Genomic DNA, 23,907 nt, shown 5'->3' with positions numbered 1-23,907 from the left:
CTACTTGGTATTCCTCATCTATCTTTCTATTCAGCTCCTCTCCTATTCATATTCCAGACTCTTATTTAAATTTAATGCATGGTTGCATGGGGAAGTTGCACCCTAGCAACCAGATTGCTTAAAATTGAAGAGTTGGTGAATAAAAAGCAAAATAACTCAAAAACCTTAAATAATAAAAACTTAAAAGCAATTGCAAATTGTCTCAGAATATCATTCTCTACATAATATTAAAAGTTACCTCAAAGGTAAACAACCTCTTTAAAAACTAAAAAAAAAAGTATCTTGATTTTTACTTTTAAAATAGAAAATCTTGAATACATATTTGCAGATTCTTGCTATGGTGTAAAGGATATGGCTCATGGGCCAATATTGGGCTTTTAGGCATCTGCAATTATTAGATGCTCAAAATCATCCATAATTATACATCATCTGCTGCTATAGCAATTGCCCAGACATATATCTGCTATAGTTTAATTAGTTCTACTGTACTGCAAAGCGTTGTTTAGCTCATTACATTAGGCATTCACCTGGAGAATGGAATTGTTTACTGCAGGTAATATTCTGTTGGTAGAGGTTACATCATAAAAAACAACAAAAAACTGCAGCTCATAACAAAATGTAGTCAACAAGGCAAGCTACACAATACTGTGAAAAAGAATCCACCTTCCAACCACTGAAACTTACATAAAGCATTGTTTCCAAGAGGCACATTTTATGTTCCCATGTGACTATAGAGAAAAGGCTGAATCCACTTTTCTATAATTTACCAGAGCTGTCACAAGAGTGCAAAATTAACAAATATATGCTACAAATCTGTAATTCTAAATAAGGTTTCCAAAGGCTAATGCAATGTGGGGGCATTAGCCTCTTCTCCTGGCAACTGGAAGCTTTGCGTCGGCTTGGGTGCAGGTACAAATGGTTGATTTTGGCGTAAAGAATGCAAACTCTTGCCTTTCTTCGGCAAAATCAGCCCCGTGTGCCTGCACCCAAGCTGACACAATGGTTCCAGATGCAGGCAGAAGAGGAAACTGATTTCCGGCATGCATATTTCAGAGGGCTGATTTTAGCCACTATCTGGCATTAGCGTAAGACACAAACAAATAAAAAGTCTATTCATACAAAGCTAGCAAACCCCACTCAAAAAATTAAAAAATAAACATATAAAATGCGCAGACTGCCAAAAAGCAGCTAAACTGCAGGGTCAATGGTTAATTCTGCACAATAGCTGGAGGTAAAAAATAAAGAAAAAAATTATTTATGTCACCAGATTTAGCCTAAACCCTGGCTGTCTGAATTGTGTAGCAGCTTCCAAGTTTCCCATGTAAGGTAGTGGTTGGGCTAGAGAGCCAGCATACAGTGTTTCTCTGTATTCAAAAACACACAGGTGATCAGATTACAGCAAGGAAAGGGCTATGGAATTTTACATGCATTTAATATTAATTATATATAAAAAATATTAATATTTAATTTTCCAGTTTCCAAACCTTTCCAGGTACTTGCAAAATTTACTTCTCCCTGCAGATGGTACAACTATACTCAGTCTTTTAGCTTTCTTTTCTGTGATTCTCTTATTGCAAGGACAGAAAAGTTTGGTGGATGACCAATACAAAGACTAGAATAATGTAATTTAAAATATAATTTTCTCATAACCTGGACTTTGCATCCACTGGGTTAACAAATTTACGCTCCTATGTTTCACTTTAGCACTAAACAATACTCAGACAATTATACCAATAAGGTACATCTGTGCACACTTTTTTGTCTGTTTGAGGCTTTTCTTGTTGCTTTGCCCCAAGCAAAATGTAACTCTGGATTGCCTATTCCAGGAAATTCATCGCTTAAACTTAATGTGTGTGTTATTATAATTTTTTAATCAATTATTAATCAATATTAATGGTTTCTTTTTTTCTTTGTTATCTGTTCTAATGGAAATAGGTTTAGCTGCATATTTTTAGCTTTTCTTTTAAAAACATAACCTGTGTTTGGTGCAGTAAACTAGTCAGTAAAAGTAGTAGAAAAAAGTAAATGTGTATTTGTACATTTAAGAGCACATGATCACCACTTTGTTACTGCTCTGAAAAGGTACATAAGATTATAAGTTACCTGGTTAACAACCCGACAGATTTCTCCTACTTTCCTCACCACAAACTGATGCAGACGTAAGCTTTCTCTTATTTCCTCCCCCCCTTCTGGAGCAGGGTCAGTACTGTAATTAGAAAACGATCCAATTGTAAAGAACAACATTATAACATATCCTCCATATATGATTTGTCCATTAGCCTCACATGGTCCTGCAGTGGGTTGGGAATTGGGGGTTCCAAGCAAAAATGTGGACATTTGCAGAGCAGAATTGCAGATGTGGGCAAGGTTGTAGTCAAGTCTCAAAGTAGGCTTCTCTGCCACACTTGCTACATACACCTAACACTGTATGATTGACCAAGTCATTTTAAGTCTCCAACAGCAGATAGCAGGAAGGGTTGCAGATACAGCAGATGTGTGTCAAGTAGTTGGTCCAATCAGGTAAAAATGAGTGCTGCTGTTCTAGCTGGTATGTGTGGGGTAGATCTTGACGATTAAGTGTGGACCTACCCTATTAACCCTGTGCATGCTCCCTATGCACCAAATATTTCAGTGGAAAGGGGAGCACATGTGTTGCTCATGGCTGCTACTTCAACAGTAGAATAAAAGTAGATTCAATGCAACAGAGAGGACTGGATGTAAAGACGCATGACTAAGTACGGTAGGACTTGAATTTGTTAGGTTTAAATGGCAGATGTGCTTAGATACTTTTGCAAAGAAGGATAAAGGTGATGTAACAAGGAAAGCAGGGATTAAATTGGGGCAAACGTAGGCAGGGACTATGCCTTGAAGTCTGGTGCCGCTTGCTGCATATGTTTTACACTGACTCCTGTAAACACTCTGAAAAGATCTCTATGGCATTTCATAAAAAACAGTAAACCATCCATTTTTCTGGACCTTAAAGGGGTGCTGCCAAAAATCATTCAGATTCAGTTACATGAGGTTGCAATCTCTCCACTGTGCATGTCTGACTGACAAATAAAATAAAAATCCTACTCACAGGTGTCTTCACTACCACGAGATTTGAAAACCATATGATTTTTTTTATGGAACTTGTGTGTGTGGGATGACACAAAATCATCTGGGTTTCTCGCCAAAATGGCTGAGGATATGAAAAATGGCAAATAGGTTGTTTTAATATTCACAGTGATCAAAATTCTCTTCCCAGTTGACAGAAGCTTCCTATTTTTCTGAATAGGAATAGTGATCTGGCAGGCACTACAGCCAGGGGTACAAGTCAGTGTATGTCATCACTGCTGTAAGTTCATTATAGTTCTCACTAAGTCCATTAAAACTCAAGTTGATAAACTAATTTATCAAAGAGTTATGCAACGTTTTAAATGAGATACCTGGCATGAGTACAGACTTCAATTCTGTCCTGGTGAATCTTCACAATGAGCCAAAAATATGGCATCAATGGGCAACGTGAATCCTGCTCACTTATTAGCGCATCCTCACATTCTGAGTCACTGCTTCCACCGTCGTATCCTGTAGGTAGAGATATTAGTTGCATACCGTATACATACTGTACTGCAACTGCAACACAGGTACCTTGCTTAATTCAGTTAGATTAGATTGGGAAAAGTAGAACTTTTCAGACCTTGTGGACCATTTGATAGGCCCTGAAATACTGCTTCAAATAAATGTTGGCAAGTCAAGCTGTATGCATGTATTAACTTTATATTTAGTATCCTGTCTATGCATGCTGGTATGAAGCCAACATCAGAACAAAAATTTTCACAATGAATGGCTTGTAGAATGTGTTATATTTACTTTTCTCTTTTGCTACATGAACACACACTTGCCAATGCTGACAATGTACAATGACTGCACCACACACATATATTTTTGTTCAGTAGATTAGTCTCTCTCACCCAGGTGATCAGATTCTATACTGCCATGACTTGAGACTAAACTCTGGACACGGCTGGGTCTTTGGCGGGATGCTAATGTTGGAAGAGGAAAACAAAATAATAAAATTTACAGAATAGCATTTGAGCATCAACTTAATTTATAGACGTGAAGGAAAACGACATTTAGATCAAAATAGATGTATGGAAGTCATATTTAATAAAAAGCAATACTGAAAAAATACAGGTATTAAAAAGGATCATGCAAGTGAATATAAAAAAAAGAAAAAAAGGGGGAGGTACAAGAAGGAAGGAAAATTTAAATACCTGTACTGTTCATGTTGCCAGACTGCACAGACTCAGGGAGACTGACACTAGATGATGTTTTGGGTGGTGTAGGCACTCTTTCACTGGGAGAAGCTTCCACTTGAATTCTGTTACCCTGTTCCAGGGTAAAAACTCCAGATACCTCTGAAGACACGTCACTTTCAGAGACATCCAAGGTTGTCATTCCCCATTCAGCAGAGGGCTCAGATATCTTTAAGAGAAATATAGAGATCAATAGTTGTGAGTTAACAAACCTGTCAGAGAAAGGAACACATTTGATGGTTGTTCATGATTAGAGAGCCAATAACATTCATAGATACATTTCCATGAGTGAAGTTTTTTTAAGCATGCCATTAATCTTCTAAACCTATGGGAGTTCTCACTAGATTCCCATATTATCCCAACACCAGGTGCCTTTTTGTTTCCAATTCTTAAGTACATAAATGTGGTCATCCATATCACAACAGAATTCTCCTCTGTTGGTCCCTGTCTGATACATTGACATATTACCATGGAGTTGTTTAACTTGCCATTAGTACAGAAGTTTCCATTAGTTTAGCCCGAGATGCTCACATTACAGATGAAGCCACTTAGGTTTGTGTGCTTGACACAGAATAACTAAACCCAGATATCCCACTTATACCATTTAACAAAGCATCCCATCTTATTAAAGCATTCACCACTGTGAACAATTGTGCTTTGATATGCTAATGAAAAGGTTAAATGTATTAAACGAGTTAAGATGACTTTAGATAACACAGTTTCTTCAGTTAATTTTGAGTCATAACGCATTTAACACACAAATCCAAGTGGCTTCATCTGTATTTTAACATTCGTGCGTGTATTCAAAAACCAAATACAAAAGTTTACATGGAAAGTCATCCCTTGGCTGAAAACAAAGTAAATGTTCATCCTGGAGCTCAAGTATTCAAAACTTACGGCAAAAAAGGCAGAGATTTAAACTAAATAAGATCTGCAGTGCCACTATTGTCATTGTTCAAATATCTGAGGTATGCAACTTCAATTCAGGGATGTAACTGCAGTGGAAAAATATTATGCAACTGCTGGTGGCCCTGGTAATAGTTTCTTTCTAATATACTTACCTTATCTTCTGCATGACATTCCTTGTATTGTATTTTTGGTCCAATGTCTTCCTCCACACTTTCAGTAGCTGTGCTGGCTTCAGGGTCCTGCCATTGCTTCCTGTCAGTAGAGGCTGTCTCAGCCTGAGTAGTAGCATTTCCAGAGGTAGTGTTTTCAACAAGATGAGCATGAAGACGACTTAATGAAACATAATAATAGTCTTCTTCTTCCTCATTAAGCTGGTATCCAGGAATAGAGATATGACGGAATTCCTTTAAAAAAAGAGGGAATAAAATACTGCTGAAATAAAATATAAACAAAGAAAAAGATTTTGAAAAATGGAATGCAGAAAAAGTAGGAAAGACACAGGCTGTGCCACAGGTAAAGGCATCCCCAACAAGACCAGGAGTATTTTAAATATCCCTTCTGACCCTGGTTTGAATCAGAGACAACCAATGACCCTTTTCTAAACGTATACCTGGTATCAGCCAATGAGATAGTGCTCAAATGGCTAATAATGCCATAAATACTGAAATATAATTACTTTTGGTTTGCACCATGGATTCACAGATTAGGAAGTAAATCTTTCTGCCAAAGTCACAAGAATTTTAATAGAAACTCTGGTATCTATAGGACCTAGTGGCTCACAATAAAGGCCTCCATTGTCCACTGGACTGTAAACATAATGGAGGGTTTTGATGGAAAAAGGTAAAGTCCTGGAGTGAAAACTATATATATACAAACTATATCTATCAAATACTAAAAAGCAAAGTCAAGGATTTACCTCTTTAAACTTCTGTAGGGAATGTTCTGGTCCAAAGACAAACTGAAGCTGCACAAGTTCTCTGTAGCAATGTGGCCTTCCCTCTGACTCACAGATATGAGAAACAACTTTCTTCAAGACAGACCTACTGATGACACGTGAATGACGAAGGGCAGACACCAGCTCGTCCTCAAGAAGCCATCGGATCTAAAACATAAAGGCAACAACAGTGAAAGAACAGAGAGGCGTGAAAGTCATTTTGTTGCAAAGCCAGAATATTTAACAACCTCAAGAAGCTACTAGAGCTATATGTATAAAGTGCAAAGTTATGCAACAGCTAAAAAGACTCAGAATAGCTAGTTGAAATTACAGCTGAAGTATAAGTATAAAGAATGTACCTCATTCATTGTAACCTCAATTGCCTGCCGGTGTTCTACAGGAAGCCTGGAGAGGGCAGAGTATCTGTGGGGCAAAGGAGCAACAAACATTTCTGGAGACAATAGTAACTAATGGTTTACATACCTCTGAATGGTTGTTATGGGTTACTGCACCGGGGCAAATTTGCCCTGTGTGCCCCACTGTCTCAACCACAGAGTTCATGCACAAGCACAAATATAATTGAAAAAGCATGACATGATGTACACCTCTGTAGTTTCAAAACATAAAAGTCTGCTAAAGGACTCTGTTCTGGCTACCTTTGATCCACATTGGAAGGAAAGCGCTCAAGTGCAGGAGGCATCTCCTCATCAGAACGATATGAAGATGGCTGCCCGGGGGAGCGTGGAAAGGACACACTGCTCTCTGAGGTGTACCTGCACATGAAAGAATGTTATAAAATAGTGAAATTAAGAATAACTTTCACCAAATGAACAGTAAATCAGAAATGACATATTTAAAGGAGTGATTGGAAAAAGACATATCACTATATGCTGATCTGTAAGATATACTGAGCATGAAAATGATAAACTGAACACTTTTAATAACATTGGGGAAAAAGGAGAGGAATAAAAAGACCTTACCGAGTGTGCTGTGATTCTTCATTAACTCCATCAAACTCAAGTGGTAATGTAAGCACATAAATATCCAGCATCACATTTAGATCTTCCAAGGCAATGCTCTTAAGTGATTCTCTGTTCTCAAGACAGCTTATAACTTCACCTGAACAACATCATTAAACATATTTTTGAGGAATAGCGAAAATGATACATTTGACACACCAATTACTTCTTTATAAGTAAAAGGTTTTGTTTCAAGGTGAATTTTGCATGCTCCCCCACCTGGCCTTGGGGCATTTTAATAATCTGGATCTAAAAATCCCTACCAAACTCACTTAGTTATTCTCCAATACAAATAATTGTCTAAAGTTCAGAATATTATGTGTAATTTGTTATTTTTATGTGTACATATAATAATAGTGTTTTGTTTAAATACTTAGAACAAAGTTTCCATCCTTCAAATAACCCTGCAAAGAATTAGTATCTGTCTCAACAGTAACAAAACAGTGCACTTGTCCTAAAATGTAACCTTTAATTACTTATTATCAATATATTAATATAGATTACAGATCAATCACCTTCATAAAGCAGCGAATTCTTGTCATGGTTTGGTCCTGGTGAGTGGAAAGATTCAAAAGCACCAACTTACCTAGACATGTGGGTAGTGTCAAAACAGGCATAGATCCATGCTGGTTTTTGTGAGACACTGAGCATATGAGGTGCAAAAAAAGAGGAGGCATCTCATGCTCAGAGACATCTTGTCCATTCAGTGACTCTCCTCCTAGAACACTAAAAGAGTCCTCGTCTTGGTTCACGGTCTCTGATTCAGACATTGAGTCTGCATTATCAGAATGCTCTCGATACTCAACTTCCAGGTCTGGGTCACTCTCTGTTGTTATACCTTCCATTGATGTATTACCTGCAAAGTAAGCAATTTCATTTAAACTGCATCTGAAACAAAAGTAGCAGGCACGTGCTTAATTTGATCTCTAGCATCTTGTACTGGAACTTATTAGCTTTATGGTAGAACAAAATGGCAATATTTATTAAGGTTGGAGAAAATTTGGGGGAGAATATAACAGGCTTTGGGGTGTTGTGGACCACTGGAGCAATTTCCTCAAAACAGTCAAAATTTTCAAGACTTGTGCAGTCCTGGATCTGCCATAGAATGTCCTGAGTTGGTCCTAGTACTAGAGATCAGTTCCAGAACTCTGGATCTTAAGAAGAGTGGGCAGAGGTTCAAACAGCAAATAGAATGTTAGTCTCATCATGAGTGAGACTAAGTTACAAGACTAACGCTGAATTGGTCCATAGATCAGGAAGAAGAAAAAAAAAGAGACACAAATAGAGAAACAGAGACAAGAAGAATTAAATTAATGCAGACAAAAACGCAGAACGCCGACATTGGTCATGACACAGTTTCAAGGGGATAGTAGCCCTTACCCAGGCACAGTACATGTGGAAGACATGTAATAGGAAAACCACCTTCCACGTCAGCCAACATAAGTCAATTGAACTCAGAGGCTCAAAAGAAGCTTCCTGCAAAGTCTTAAAGTGATACCAATACAAAACTGAGGGGGTTGTGGGTGCACACCTGAGGCCAATTTCAAAACGTTTAGAGCCCTGTCTAAATGATTCCAGTAAATATGCAAGTGTATGTAATTTTTGTACTTAGTGATACCGTGGTACCGGTAGTGAAACCGACAATAAAAGTTTTCTTTTCAAAATATTAATCTACATTAAAAGTTACATATAGGTCACATTGATCAGGCAAATACTTTTATGGCAAAATTATAAATATCATTTAAAGATAATGTTATGATGGATATAAAAAAAGGTTAATTTCTTTTGTCTCTTTAAGAACCAGGTTAAGGTCCCATGATGGTAAAGGTTGACAAAATAAGGGAGTGACATGGGCTGGAGAAATGTTCCTGGAATAACACCGATAAGGTGGAGACATGAACCTTTAGTTAAGAGAGAGCTTTAGTCCTCCGTCCAATCCCTGTTGCAGGAATTGCAACACGTTGAAAATCTTCAGTTGATAAAAAGTTGGCTGATGCTTGTCGCACCACACCTTGTACGCCTTCCAGACTCTGTAATAGGCCTTAGCCAATACGGGCTTTCTGGCCCTAATCATGGTCTCCACAACCTTATCAGAGAATTCCTTACCCTTCAGGATGGCCGTCTCAACAGCCAAGCCATCAAAGACAGCCGGGCGGGATTGTGGTACAGAATAGGACCTTGGCGCAGCAGGTTTGGCCATGTCAGAAGTCGAAAACAATCTCCCTCTGTCAGGACCAAAAGGGGGCCACCATCAACAAGGTTAGCCTCTCCTGTCCCTCAAGAGCCACGAGGTCAAATTGAGATTTTTGGGTTTGGGTGTTGAATTGGACCTTGGGTTAGATGGTCTGGAAGCAGTGGCAGGGTCCAAGGCTCTTCCACTGACAGGTTGAGAAGATCTGTGAACCAAGAGCGCCGAGGCCATCTTGGTGCTATGAGGATGAGTGTGGTCTGTTCTCGTTGCAGCTTTTTGAGTATCCTGGGTAGAAGTGGAAAGGCGTACGCCAGATAAAAGTGCCACCTGGCTGTGAGCGCTTAGGCGTCCATGGCTAGAGGGTCTCTGCAGTGAGCTAGAAATGCTGGTACCTTCCGATTGTGCAGAGTTGCCACGAGGTCCACTTCCGGAATGCCCCACATCTCTGTTATCTCTCGATAAATCTCGTCTTTCAGTGACCACTCGCTCGAATCTCGAGAAGGTTGTAACTTCTTTTCTCGAGCGTTCCATTGACCCTGCGCTGTGCGAGCCTTGAGCACTGCTCCCCAACCAGACAGACTGGCATCTGTTGTGAGGATGCTACACTGAGGGTCCCCTAGAGTCCTGCCTGCCGACAGGTGGGTGGAGTGTAGCCACCACAGAAGGGAGGTCCTCGTCTTGTGAGAGAGGCGAAGCTCCTGAAGTAGGGATTTCCTCTTCCAGCCCCTCAGGATGTTCCACTGGAGCTCTCTGAGGTGGAATTGAGGGAATGGGACTGCTTCAATGGTGGAAACCATGACTCCCAGGACTTTCATGCAGAACTTGACCGTGTGTAGTGGCTTCTGTAGAAGCAACCTCACTAGTGTTTGAAGGAGGCTGATCTTCACTTGAGGTAGATAGATCCTCTGTGTCTGGTGTCTGAGTGTTGAATTGCATGCCGTGGAAAGTCATGCACTGACTGGGCGGCAGGGACGATTTTTGCCAGGTTTAGAACCCAGCCCAGCTCCTGCAGCCAGTCCATGGTTGTCTCGAGCATTCTCTGTGCTTCCGAGACGGAGGGAGCTTTGTTCAGTATGTCGTCCAGGTACGGAGTAATGGAAATCCCTGCAGTGCGGATCACTGCTGTCGCTGCAGCCATGATCTTGGTAAAGACCAGAGGTGCCGACATTAGTCCTAATGGAAGGCTCGTGAACTGGTAGTGGAGATTCTGGAAGGCAAATCGTAAGTATTTCTGATGTGCAGGGAAAATTGGCAGATGTAGGTATGCGTCCTTTATAGCAAGTGATTAGGAACTGACCCGGAGACATGGCTGCGATGACAGATCTGAGAGATTCCATTTTGAATCTTCGTAGTCCAGAATGGGCTGGATTGACCTATCTTTTTTGGTAACTACGAAGAGGTTTGAATAGTATCCTCTGAAACATTCCCTGGCAGGTACGGGTATGATCACCTCTGCGAGGAGAAGGTTGAAATAACGTCTAGAAAAGCTGATTGTTTTTCTGGCTCCTGTGGCAGCCTGGACATGAAAAACCGATGGGGAGGAGTAGAGGCAAATTCTGTGTGATAACCTCGAGTTACCACTTTGTGAATCCAAAGGTCTTGGATTTGAGTGACCCAGGTATCTGCAAATGCCCTAACCTCCCCCTTATTGGCGACGTGGCTGCCGGCGGAAGGTCGCCGTCATGCTGAGGAGGTCTTGTACCCTGTCTTGGGGGTGTGTTTTCGGTTCTACCAAGATGGTTTTTGCTTGCTACTGAAACGTCATTGATTAGCAAATGACTGTCTTGGAGGAGATGATCTTGTATGTTTGGTTTGTGAGCCACGAAAACATTTTCCCCTGCGAAAGGAAGAGCACGCCTTTGGTTGAGGTGACAAGGTGCTTTTTCCACCAGCTGCTTGGCTGATGATCTTATCTAAGTCAGGGCCAAAAAGGAGTTTGCCCTTAAATGGAATGGAGGTCAAGGATTTTTTATAAGAAAGATGAGCTGACCACAGTTTCATGCAAAGTGATCTGCGAGCTGCCACTGAGAGAGCAGTTCTACTGATGACCTGCATCGAGGGACGCTTCACACAAAAATTAGTTTGCTTCCTTGATTTGGTAAATCCCAAATGGGAAACTTTGTGACGGGGTACTCCGGAAGAAATGCCGGAGATGAGAGAATCGGCTGACCCATGCCATGGCTAACACAGGCCGTAGAGAAGTGCCAGACGCAGAAAAAATGGAGCGTAGGAGGCTCTCTAACTCCTTGTCCATCGAGACCCTGAAGGAGGAAGCATCAGGTACAGGCAGAGCCGTATTTTTAGACAGTCAGGATACTGGAGCATCCACTGAAGGTGGAGAAGACCATCTTTCTGTAGTCTCCTTTGGGAAGGGATACAGTTTCTGGAAATGTCGGTTTGCTTGGAAATGTCTCTCAGGTAATGAATGTTGAATGATCTGATCAAGTTGAGAGTGGGAGGGGAAGACTGGTGATGTCTTGTTGCGGCGTTTAAAGATACTCTTGGAGGAATCGGAAGAGGTTTCCAGTTCCTGGAGATTAAGTGTCTCAAGGACTGAGCCGATTAGTGCATCCACTCTGAGGAGAGTCTGGGGGAGTCTTCATCCTCTTGGTCTGAATTTGAGGATAGTTCCCCCTCGGAACGATCACAGTCATTGTCCTAGTCTAGTGAAGGAGAAAAAATCCTAGGAGGAGAGTCGCTCCCTTCCTCTGAAGGAGAAGGGACACTACGTTTAGAGGCTCTTCCATTGGGATTATCAAGTCGGGAAAGGAGTTTGTCCAAGGAGTGAGCTAATTTAGGGATTCCGGTGGCCAACTGGGATCCCCACTCTGGAGTGGTATGAGCTCTGTGTGGTGGAGAATCCCTCCTAGGAGAGGATGGTTCCCCTTGAATAGCCTGGTCCACCAGAGGGGGAGCAAGTTCTTGGGATTCAGGGTCCGGTACAGGTGGTTTGCATTTACCACATAGGGGTTCTTTAAGCCCCTTTGAAAAAAATTTGCGACATTTGGCACAGGATAGAATTTTCATTGTGGCCACAGGTGCCCTGTGTGAGGAACCGCCACTGTGATCTGCAGCCGCTGACAACATGGCACTGAATGTGCCTGGGAAGCTCCGGTGTGAGTTTCCAAAATGGCCGCCACTAAAGTGTCGCGCGCGAAAACGAGTGAGAACAGGGGAGCGCGCAAGAGAGCAGATGCACACTGTAATGTGAGGCACCAAGGACTGTGGGAGCGCTCAGTGCGGCCCCAACGTCATTACAGTTTAGGCGGCTGTGGCCTTGTACCACCGCTCCTAATGTAAGCAGGTCTTAGTGCGTCCACTTCTTCCTGCAGATAGGTGAGGAGTGTTGTAGACGCATGTTTAGGCAGGGTTGACTGACCCGTCTTTTTGGCACTGCCTCTGTGGGAGCGGATGGTGGGGAATGCAGCCCTTCCGAGTGGGGGGGGGGTAAGGGGAATTCCCAGAGAGGGGAGGAAGGTGAATACTCACGTGTCCTTGAGATCCCTCTCCTCTGTCCGCCAGCCAGCTTCCTCTCCACCTTGAGTTAGACTGGGTGGTCTGTGGCAAGGCACTTAGACCCTGGAGACAGGTCCCACGTAGGGGGATGCCTATGGGGGTCCTCTACTCAGTGTAGAGGTCCTGAGCATCCCCTGGTGTCAAAGTACATGACAGATAGCAAAATAGGAACCTGGAAACCTCTGCATTGCAGTGAGAAACGATCAGGTCAATGTCTGGCTGTCCTTACCTGTCTACCAATAGGGTGAAAACCTCTGGTAGAAGTTCCCATTCTCCTGGGTCCAGGTGATTTTCGACTTAGATAATCTGCCTCCCAGTTTAGGATTTCGGGGATGAGAATCGCTGTTATCACCACCTCGTGGTACTCTGTCCAGTCCATGATCCTTTGCCCCCCATCCGGTCAGACTGTTGGTTGTTATCAGCATCCATTATGGATCTTCCGTGACCTTCCCCGAGCCAGTCTTGCTGGGTCTATCCACCAGTCTAAGGACTCGTGTGTTATTTTGTCGAGAACCATGGTTTGCTCGAGAGACCCCTACTTCCACCTGCGCAGAATGCACAATTGTAGAGGTCGCAGGTGATACTGGGTCCATGGTACAGCTTCCATTGCTGGCACCATTAACCCCAGAACCTGCATACAGAATGGTACTGTAGGCGTGCGGGTCTGGAGAAGTCACCATGCTCCTGAGCCTCAACTGTCTATCTTTCAGAAGAATTACTCTCTGTGAGCTGGTATTGAACACTAGCCCTAGGAACTGCATGACTTGGCTGGGGATTAGTGAGGACAACTGCTAGTTTATCATCCACCCAAATGCTTCCAGGGTTGCTAAAGTGATGGTTACGGTCTTCCTGGCCGTCGACAAGGAGTCTGCCTTTACCAGGATGTCGTCCAGGTAAGGGATAATCAAAATCCCCTGAAGCATTTATCTTCGTAAAAACCCTTGGTGCCGACGTGAGGCCGAAGGGTAGGGCCACAAACTGGTAATGTTGCTGGAGGAAGGCAAACCTCAGAAATCTGTGGTGTCCTGGGCAAATGGGGATGTGAAGGTATGTGTCCTTGATGTCCAGGGACACTAAAAACTCCCCTTTTCTCATGAATCACATGGGGAATCGAGAGTATCTTCAAGTCCAACGCCGGGCGGAAAGACCCGTCCTTCTTTGGTGCTATAAATAAATTGGAATAGAATCGCAGGTCAGATGGAACTGGCACCACTACGCCTGCTTGTTGTAGTCCCCGCACGGTCCCAAAAAAGGCTTTGCCGTGTTGGAGGGGCTTGAAATTCCAATCTGTAGCAGTCGCTGACCGGTCTTTGAACCCAGGTGTCGGACACGTCTCGTACCCACACCTCATGGAAACACCCGAATCGAGCTCCCACGGCTCGATCAAGGTCCCGAAACCCTGTTGGGTCCCTAAAGGCCGATGCGTCAGTAACTGGAAGTGCCATGTTTCTGGATAGTCGAGACACTGGGGCATCCATGGTGTGTGGAACTGTCCACATCTCCACCAAGTCCTTGTCGAAAGGATAGGAGCGAGAAAATCGGCGAGCGCTGAAACTTCTTCTCAGGGGTGTCCCACTCCTGTTGTATAATGTCTACCAACTGCTCGTGGAATGGGAATTCTGTTGCCTGTTTGGATTTGCGCTTGAAGGGACCCTTTTGGCGGGCCCCATTTTGCCCAATCCTCAAGATCCAACACCTCTTTCACCGCCAGGCATTCCACTTCATAAGGAAACTCAGGTTTGTGATGCCCTGCAGGTTAGCCAGGGACTGAGACAGCTGTACTTGCCATAATGGAGCTGGGTCACTTAAGGCAGGTGATGCCGACATGGAATCCCCGGAAGGCTCCCCCTGTGGGGGCAGAGTACTGCTCCCCAGCAGCTGTGCAGGTCACACAAATGGGCTCGTTCTGGCCCTTAGGCAGTTTTGCCTTGCATTAGGAACAAGTAAAGTAGTTGACCGAGGCCTTTGGTCTTGTCTTCCCCCCCTCAGTAACATGCCTCTTATGCTGCTGTGACCCCCCTTTGGGGGGTCCTACCGTGCACCCGCTACTGCCCGAATAAGTACCTGAATAGGTAACCTAACTAGGTAGCCTATTGCCCTGGTACCTGCTTCCCAGTTGGAGAACACCCCTAATGTTCGGAGTGCAGAAGGTCCATAGTGGAGAAGAGAAATGGCTCCGACGACACAAAAGCCGTCTGGAGATGTGCACAGAAAATGGTGCTCTGCCAAAGCGCGCAAATCTGGCATGGGAAGAGGAGGGCTGACGTCACAGAAGTTCTCTCAGCCTACCCTAAAGTAGGTACCTCCTGCACTGGGGCTGAACTAGGGAAGCTGTCGGGCTAGCCGACACCTAGGACTCGGCGACCGGTGCGGGTGGTGGGCTGCGGTTGCCGGGAGGGGTCGGGGGGTTGCTGCTGCTGCCTGCTCCTGCCTCTCATACTTACCGGAGTATCCACCTATGTGCGCGCTCTGAGAGACTTCATCCGTGCGTCTGGGTGTGCTCTCTGAAGTACCTCTGTATGGCTCCTCCATGTTCCGCCTTCTCCTCCTCCTCCTCCTCCTGCTGGCCCAGCTGGTCTGCTTATCATTAAGTCTTACAACCTTACAGAGGTGTCATGCGTAGGGGGCTAACAACTGGAGCTCAGGTGTGTCCCTGTCTCCTCCCTGGTGTCAGTGCCACTCACTTGACCGAAGAATTATGGGTTCTCTGGAGTGGATGGAAGAGAGCAGGGTGGGATTCCATCTCTTGCTCCATGTAAGGGTTTTGCAGCTGCCAAGCTAAAGGCAGTTAGAGGTAATTAACTACAGTATGTGGTAGTTAAAAGGAGGTGTGGAGAAACACCTCAGTGCTGCTTCCCACTAGAGACCTCCTGGAGTAAAGGAGGGTGAGGGGCCACATGTGCTTGTGAGCAGCAGGGGTCAAGAGTGATTGCCTGAGCTGGAGAGAGGACCAGAGAGGATTCTGGGATTTGTGGTACGCTGAAAGCCATTGAGGGCTAAACTCAACTGTGAGTAAAGTTAACACCAGTGAGGGTGTTAGAATTGGGACTGTTAATGCTATGATGTGAAGCATATGTGATTTCCCCATTTGAAGCCAGTGGACTGAAGATTTTGTGCTTTGTGCAAATAAAAGCCAACACAGCGGCAATTTGAACTCTTTAAGGTGGTCAGTCTCCATTTCTGTACTGAAATCTGTGCCGGGGCCTTGGGTTTCGCTACCGGAAGCTCACAATATATATATATATATATATATATTTCTTGCACTAAAGAAATCTTACCATGTATAGGTAAAGCTTGCCATACATAGTAAGATTCATTGTTACCTGATTGGACCATCAAAGCAGTGGTCTAAATCAGAATGATCCAATTGGGCCCTGGGCTTAACATACAGTACATGGTGTATCTGTGGTATTACATCTAAATACAGTTAGCGTAAAACTATTCTTACTTTCTTCAACTGCCTGCTCTGCCTCTGAAACCTCTATGTCCTCGCTGGGCTTTCTATCAGTTTTTTCAACAAGGAAATCCTCCTGTTAATACACCAATGACAAAGACACAATAAAGTTACTCATTTCACAAGGAATTCCATCTTAGTTAAAATACTTATTGTAGCAAATGCTACAATGTGTGAAAATGGCATTTAGAAATATGATTAAGGAAAAACATTTAAATAAAACCAGCACATATTATAGTGCCCCCTACAGGAAAGACAAACATTGGTGTAATTATTCAAAATTAGTTTGAAACTTTTTTTAACGAATAGCAGTGCAAGCGCATAGAATTTTCAGGAGTATATACCTCTTTCTTTGGAGATGAAGGGCAGTAGAAAAAATAATGTGGGTTGGATGGAACAGTCTTAAAATGAAGACTTTCAATTGCAAGAAACTTATCCTAAAACAGGAGAAACAAGCAAACATTTAAAATTATTCTTAATTGTAATAAGTAAATAATACAATAAAAGACATCCCTTAAAAAGTAAAGGGTGCAAAGAGGATGTTGCTACCCAAGGCAGAAGACCAGTGCCACAAAAGTTTTTTGTGCCCTAGAAGAGACAAATTTCCATTAAAAAAAAAAGAAATGTGCCTCTTACCAGAGGCGGCTTTTTGCATGCTGCACACTGCTGCCTGAGGCAGGGTTCTCAACTTTCCTTACAGCAGAAGTGGAATAAAAATGTATGGACACAATTTTACAATCAATTGTGTTTAGCATGAAGGGTCTATTAATTCAATAATACTAAAAGTGGAATAAGAAAACAGCTAGATAAATACCTGAATAGCCAGGTGAAGACCAGAAGAAACGTCACATGGATCGCCAGTCTCTAGAAGGGTCAGATGAAATTCAGCACTCATACTGTTGCTGGGTTCCACAGCACAGGCCTTTGATTCCGGTTCACTGCCTTCTTCCATATCCACACTAAGTAGAAAAAACGTGTGTTAGGTTATAGTGTGATAGAATAGCTGGGCTTATTTGTATAGTTCTTCTGTACCTGGAATCCGAGGGCTGGATGGCTGTGTTTCTGTTACCCATTTCCTCCTCCTGCTCTAAGCTACCAATACGGAAACTAGGTTTTTGCCGTTGACCATTAAGCGAGGTGCTGCTCACTGTGAGCGACTCGCGGAAATTACGGAGATGTCCACAAAGTGTCATTAGAAAGTTTGTGATATCTATTTCCTGCAGTTGCTCCTCACAATAATCCACAGCAGTTAGTAGATCTTGGTGTGACACGCAAAGTGATTGTTGCAGGGCCTTGAATAAGCCTGACAATGATCAAAGAAGAGATGTTGGAAAGTAGAAGTAAGAGATAAAAAGTCATAGAGAAATAGAAAAAAATAATACAGAAATAATACAAACCAAGTATAGAACAAAACTAAGGGGGGAAAAAAAGGAAATATATCATAATTGGAAGCAGATTTAGTCTATTTTATTTTAAGTCAGAAAACAGTGTGCTGAATTAGCTACTATACTATAATAGCATACATTCATAAATTTCTCTTTACTGGTTGTAAATAAAAGCACTCTTCTATTATTCGTAGATTAAAGAGGACACATAGGATAAGTGAAAACCTCATAATATTGTAGGCAATAATTAATAATATGTGGTGCTGTTTTTGTGTTAAAAATTATATTCAAAAATGGCCCCTTTATTGGAGCTCCCTACATATCTGCTATGGTCCCTGTCTGTGTTTCAAATGAAGGGTGAGCTTGTCCTAATGGACCCTTGCTAGAAGCAAAGTAGTAGATGGACAGCCAATCAAAGCCCAGCAGTCACACAAGCAAAGGCTTTAGTTCCCTATCAGCTCCGTGTATCTGCTGATTAGTTTCTATACTACAGTGCAGCGTGCTGAGTGCTGGCAGCTCCCCTGCACAGCCTGGGAAAGGAGGCAGCAGGAAGTGGAACAGTTGGGTGGGACTTGTAGGGTTTTTGCAGAAATTTCCAATAAATCAACCTGAACACTTTTTTCATTACTTTCCTTCTATATGTAATAGAATATTATGCACTGGTACATTCTTGTCTTTCACAAAATATGTCTCCTTTAAACAAGAAGGCACTAAGAGTCTCTTGCTAGTAGGTTTGGTTGCACACCTGTCAGATAGGCAACTAATAAGAAGTGAGTCTCTTCAGTGTCTTCTAAGATCAGCACATTCTGAATTAACAAAAATGCCCACTGATTGCTCTTTGAGAGTTTAGTTAGCAGGACTGCCCACAAACCTCCTAGTAAGATGATCAGAGTACCTCTCTGTATAACATGCACTAAAAAAAACTAAGCAGTTCTATTAAAAACACTAATCACCTTACTGCATATTTGTTGCCCGAAGTTCCTGCCTTCTCCTTTTCTCTAAGACCCATTTCCTTTTCTCATCACATACATTTACTGCTGTAAATCTTTCTTGCTTACAGCCCTTCCTTGTGAATTCCACCCTTACAAACCTCACCTGTTGAATAACATCCCTGAACTCCCACCTCAATGCCCTCATCTGTGGTTATTTCATGCTATAATTCCTCCATGGGAAACGTGCCTTTCGCTGTGTTCTCTATAGTTTGACGTGTATTCCCTGTACAGCACCCACATACAATTTGTAATAGATAAAGATATATAAACACATTACAATATGGCATGATTTGCTCTGTACTACCAAAAACCAGCACACTTTTCACTAACTATATACTGTATATACCCTTTAATAAGAGAGTAAACTGTAAAGACATACTGGGGCCGATTCACTAAAGGTCGTTATTCCTTAAAGCACTTTTTTTTTTTGTTTTGTGCGTTATTTAAGACACGTTATTTAAGGAATGATTCATCAAAGTATTTTCACATGTGCTAATAGACATATCACAAGCGTTAATTCTACATTTCTGCACAGCGGTATTCCAATCGCATTCCAATACTTATAGAATAGGATTAATCCTAAAGCATTATTCACCAACATCTTTTAAGCGATAAAAGCATTAAATAGTTCAATAATTACTGTGAAATCGAACACCTCCTAGGAGTAGGCATTACTAAACACCATCAGATGGATTTATAGAGGAAGATGTAGTGAGGAGCTGTAGGGCATCAATTAAAGACCTTTATGAGGAACTGGAGCCTTACCTACCGCCACTAACACATTTTCATGATACCTTGGGCAGGTCTAGAATGCATTGTGTTCTGTGTCATGAAATTTTATTAAGTTTCCCAGGGAAAGGAATGACTAGAATACTGTAAAAAGAGACTTCTACTCTGCCAGTGGTATCCTGAATGCCTCTATTACCACACGGGTTAAAGAATAATCTTGGATGAATCAATCCCTGAAGGTTTTCAAGTTTAACAATCTCACTCTCCAACTGTTATATTTCCTTCCCTTAGATTTCATGTCGAATCTAACCTTTTACATAGCACTGATGGTAATGTTCCTGCAGTAAATTGCAGTAGTGAACTAGTTCCTTTTGCTTGAGCTGTATAAAGGGAGCTGCTGATGGTCGCTCTTGTGACTGAGACCTGTAGATATTAATAAAGCAAACAAAGTTTAAAAAAACAATGTCATAAGCATAAAATCATAAAATACTTAATGTAAAGGATGCCACTCGACATACAGTACAGGTAATATTCGATTAGCAACAAACACAACGTACAATATTACCCAAATATACTGAAAATCCAAGTAGCAGAGTGGCAAGGGTGCATAAAGCATATGTATGTAAAACATTATAATAAAAGCAGCAGTAAAGGCAATACGTTCCACCATATGTTATCTTATCACCTCATTCTATAATTGGTTAACTTCCCCTGAAAATGCTTTTTGTATCCTTTCACATCATATTGCTGTTATAGGAATCTTAAAAAAAAAACATTTTTAGAGTACTCAACACATCACTTTTCAGTGGTATGCACAAAGGTGCCAGGTGTATGTCGGTGTCATAGAGAGCGCTCTGTCCTTTGGCACATAAAATAATAGATAACAGACAGGAGCAGGGCATGGAGGCACCTCGTGCACTCCTTCACAATGTGAACATTTTCAGAAAGACTGTATTTCCTTTTTAGGTTATATTAAATGTTAAATGACACTATTATCAAAAAATAATCCGCACAACAGTAAAGTACTGTGATGGCAAAATAAATTAATTTTTAAATGCCAAAAGACAATTGCATGGAAACATTTGTCAGTTTTGCAGACCCCTTTTTCTACCAGAATAGATCATTTGTTAAAGGATTGCACAGACTGTTTTGTTCTACAAGACAGGACAGTTGTTTGGAAAAACCAACAGAAAATCTTCCCTGCTACAGTGGAGTGGCTATGTGCTTCTGAAAAGCCAAACCATTTCTGCTTTTAAAATGTAGTCTTTAGTATACACAGAAAGTCTGATTTTTATCTTTAAAGTCTTGAAAGAGTTCATTATTACTTATGTACTAGATTTGTGGAACAAATATTGAAAATCTGAAGATTCTGATGCTTTTAGTGTGTATTCTTAAGCAACAATACTAATAATGCCTCACGCTTCGCTGATGGGAGCATACACAGGAATCCTTGCAGAGCCTTCTGGAAGCAGTTAGCCCACTGTCCATTGAGGCATGGAGCTGGGCCAATGTCCATCACACTACTACAAAGAATTGTGCTGACAGCTATAGTATATTACTATTACAATATTAGTAACTCCACAAACCAGCCATTTGGTTGGTTACAATGGTCTATATCACTCAGAGCCAAGCATATTATTAGGTTTGCTTTCACAAACTAAATTTGATTTGCTTGATCCAGCAGTGATAAAGACTGTATACAGCCTTCTATGCAGCGCTCTACATATATCACACAATCAGTTTCATAATCACACACACAAACTTCTCAGCTTCCTAATCATTTATTTAGCTGAATATAGATTAGTTTCTTTCAGTATGTGTACATGTTGTATTTTACTTATTTTAACTGCTTGTTATGTTTTGTTTTTATAGGACTGGTGCAAGTCACAATTATAAATTAAAAGCTAACCCCAGGGAGATATATTCATTATTGTGTTTTCATGGAAGGTATTTTTTATAATAAGGGCCTTCATACCAAACAGTATCATGATATCAACTATGTGACAAAAAGCACACCATGAAACAAGCCAGTCACCATACAGCAGCAGCTTTCTGACAATTACCATTTTTAGTTTGGCTGCTCACCATTCCCACAACACCAGTAACACAATGAGCACATGCAGCACAAGCAGCGACTCGGGTCAACTCTGTTTAACCCCCACCTTGACACCCAGCTTCCCATCTTTTCCCAGCACCTTTCCTGTCTAAGCAAAGCAGCATTTGTTGTTATACTACCTGGTTTTCAATTCTTGATAGATCACCCTGGATACAGAGTCCTGTAGCCTAAACTCACTAAGAAAGAGAGCAAAGAGTTAGCAGCTCCTGAGTCAATAAATATATTGGACTCCTACACGTTTCCAACCTTTCCAACAAGTACACATTAACTGTGTAGCAAAACCAAAGAATTTAAGAGAGATTGTAGCGTTAAAAATTTGTAGAATAATTGTAAAAGCACCACTTATGATTCAAATACTTAAATTCCATGGCTTTGGGAATATGTAAATTGTAATTCATTATTTCCTCTTCAGAGATGTTGAGCAGATTTGAAAATGATGATGGCATTTCTAAATGTGAGCAAATTATTTATGGGTAATTTTTAGCTATGCATATGGCCTTGAAATTAAAGCATATATGAGCATATTAAAGGAGAAGGAAAGCTACGGAGGCATTTTATTGCCAATAGATTAGCTGCAATAGTGCAAGCTAGAATGCTATATTTATTCTGTAGAATGTTTTACCATACCTGAGTAAAAAGCTCTAGAAACTATCTGTTTGTTTAGGATAGGAGCTGCAGTATTAATGTGGTGTGACATCACTTCCTGCTTGAGTCTCTCCCTGCTCTGGGCTCAGATTACAGTAGAGAAGGGAGGGATGGGGGGAGAGGAGCAAACTGAGCATGCTCTTGCCCAGGGCAATGAGGTTTAAGCTGAAGGCAGGAAGTCTGATACAGAAGCCCATGTGTACACAATAGAAGGAAAGAAATGCAGTATTTCTTTTGACAGGGGACTCAGAGCAGCACTACTTTGGGGGTTTACTGGTATATTTAGATGGACCTTTCTGATAAGGCTTACTTAGTTTTAACCTTTCCTTCTCCTTTAACCTTCACTGTTTATTCTCTTGATCCTGACTAATGGAATATATAGAGTATATATGACGATTTCACATCCAATTTGTTGCTGCTTGGCACCGACTGTAGTAGGAGTGCTAGCCACTAATCTGGCTTCTAGAGTGCACTGCGCAGCTCTGCCTTATGATGACTGTTACAGAGGGTCAAACTATTTTTGAGAGTGAGGTTCTGGCAAGTTTGGGGGGAGCAACTGTACAGAGACTCTGTTTTGGCTAAGTGGGTTTATCTTTACTTTAAAGGTAGCCATATATCTTAAAAGTCATTTTATTGAGGTGGTCAGCAAAGGCCACCTCCTGGGTCAATAATAGTCTCACATAAGGGCTGGTGCAGACCCTGTCAGAAAAGAACCACATCCAAGGACCAACAATGTACAGGATTTTATGGCATGCCCAATCAATATCTGTAAGATCTGGCAGTTACATTCCTCCCATGGCTATGCTGACTACTTTCCTTATCACTCTTCCACTGTATTTCTGTTGTGCGATAATGGTCTGTCAGTACTGAGTACTTGAACCCACACAGATGAACAATCACATAAATGGAATGTCCCATCTTTTCTCGAACCATGTACTTAATAATACAAATATGTTAATCCCCAGATCATAATTCTGTAATCCCACAGTACATAGGGTCCAGGTATGAGATCTATAATACATAATGATTGGGACCTATATTTCTTTTTTTGGATAAGGGATTTTTCTGTACCTATACATTACAAAACCCAAGCAACAAAGATATATAATAGATTTAAATTACTATTACTGAGAAAAAGCAAAGAATTCTTGTTTAAAAGAGCACTGTGGGAAATAACACTGCCGTGCTCAATAACAGAATTCCTGTACCACGTATAGTGTTGTTTTTCACAGTAAACAATATTCCCTATTAAGTATACTTTTTTTTACTTGAACAAAAAATATATGTTAATTTAGTTCAACTACAATCATCAGCTGTCAATGCTTTCTGGCAGTAAGAGATGATCATTGTGAGATGGGGTGATTACTCTACAATAGGGATAATTCACTCTACAATATAGATTTTCATTCCTGAACCAGCAAGTGTATTTTTTTTTAGTTGTAATATTGGTGTGTAGGCAGCCATTAGGATGGAACTGCTTTCTGGCAGTCTGCTGTTTCTCCTACTCAATGTAACTATATGTGTCGCAGTGGGAATTGGATTTTACTATTGATTGCTGTTCTTAGATCTACCAGGCAGCTGTTATCTTGTGTTAGGGAACTGCTATCTGGTTACCTTCTCATTGTTCTGTTGTTAGGCTGCTGGGGGAGGGGGGTGATATCACTCCAACTTGCAGAACAGCAGTAAAGAGTGACTGAAGTTTATCACAGCACAAGTCAC

At 41.6% G+C, this 23,907-nt stretch overlaps 1 protein-coding gene across 6 annotated transcripts in view; it reads right to left on the bottom strand.

Moving 5' to 3' along the window:
- Window positions 1-23,907, bottom strand: part of c1orf84.L (chromosome 1 open reading frame 84 L homeolog) — a 112,739-nt gene that overhangs the window by 39,008 nt on the left and 49,824 nt on the right. For 4 of the 6 annotated variants that reach the window (XM_018258299.2, XM_018258304.2, XM_018258300.2 and 1 more), the window contains exons 27-42: window positions 21,663-21,719; window positions 19,738-19,850; window positions 17,354-17,624; window positions 17,136-17,280; window positions 16,666-16,758; window positions 16,316-16,397; window positions 7,747-8,016; window positions 7,122-7,260; window positions 6,798-6,914; window positions 6,501-6,564; window positions 6,124-6,309; window positions 5,360-5,611; window positions 4,257-4,467; window positions 3,954-4,025; window positions 3,429-3,567; window positions 2,104-2,206 (exon numbers count right to left, since the gene is read on the bottom strand). In XM_018258299.2, the coding sequence (XP_018113788.1) occupies window positions 2,104-2,206; window positions 3,429-3,567; window positions 3,954-4,025; window positions 4,257-4,467; window positions 5,360-5,611; window positions 6,124-6,309; window positions 6,501-6,564; window positions 6,798-6,914; window positions 7,122-7,260; window positions 7,747-8,016; window positions 16,316-16,397; window positions 16,666-16,758; window positions 17,136-17,280; window positions 17,354-17,624; window positions 19,738-19,850; window positions 21,663-21,719 (2,314 nt within the window). The remainder of the gene's footprint in view (window positions 1-2,103; window positions 2,207-3,428; window positions 3,568-3,953; window positions 4,026-4,256; window positions 4,468-5,359; window positions 5,612-6,123; window positions 6,310-6,500; window positions 6,565-6,797; window positions 6,915-7,121; window positions 7,261-7,746; window positions 8,017-16,315; window positions 16,398-16,665; window positions 16,759-17,135; window positions 17,281-17,353; window positions 17,625-19,737; window positions 19,851-21,662; window positions 21,720-23,907) is intronic. The other 2 variants (XM_018258303.2, XM_018258305.2) reach the window with 1 other exon arrangement.

Source organism: Xenopus laevis, chromosome 4L (assembly GCF_017654675.1).
Source record: "Xenopus laevis strain J_2021 chromosome 4L, Xenopus_laevis_v10.1, whole genome shotgun sequence".
NCBI classification, from domain to species: Eukaryota; Metazoa; Chordata; class Amphibia; order Anura; family Pipidae; genus Xenopus; species Xenopus laevis.
Note: the sequence above shows the minus strand (reverse complement) of the source record. Positions and strands in the feature narration are given on the sequence as shown.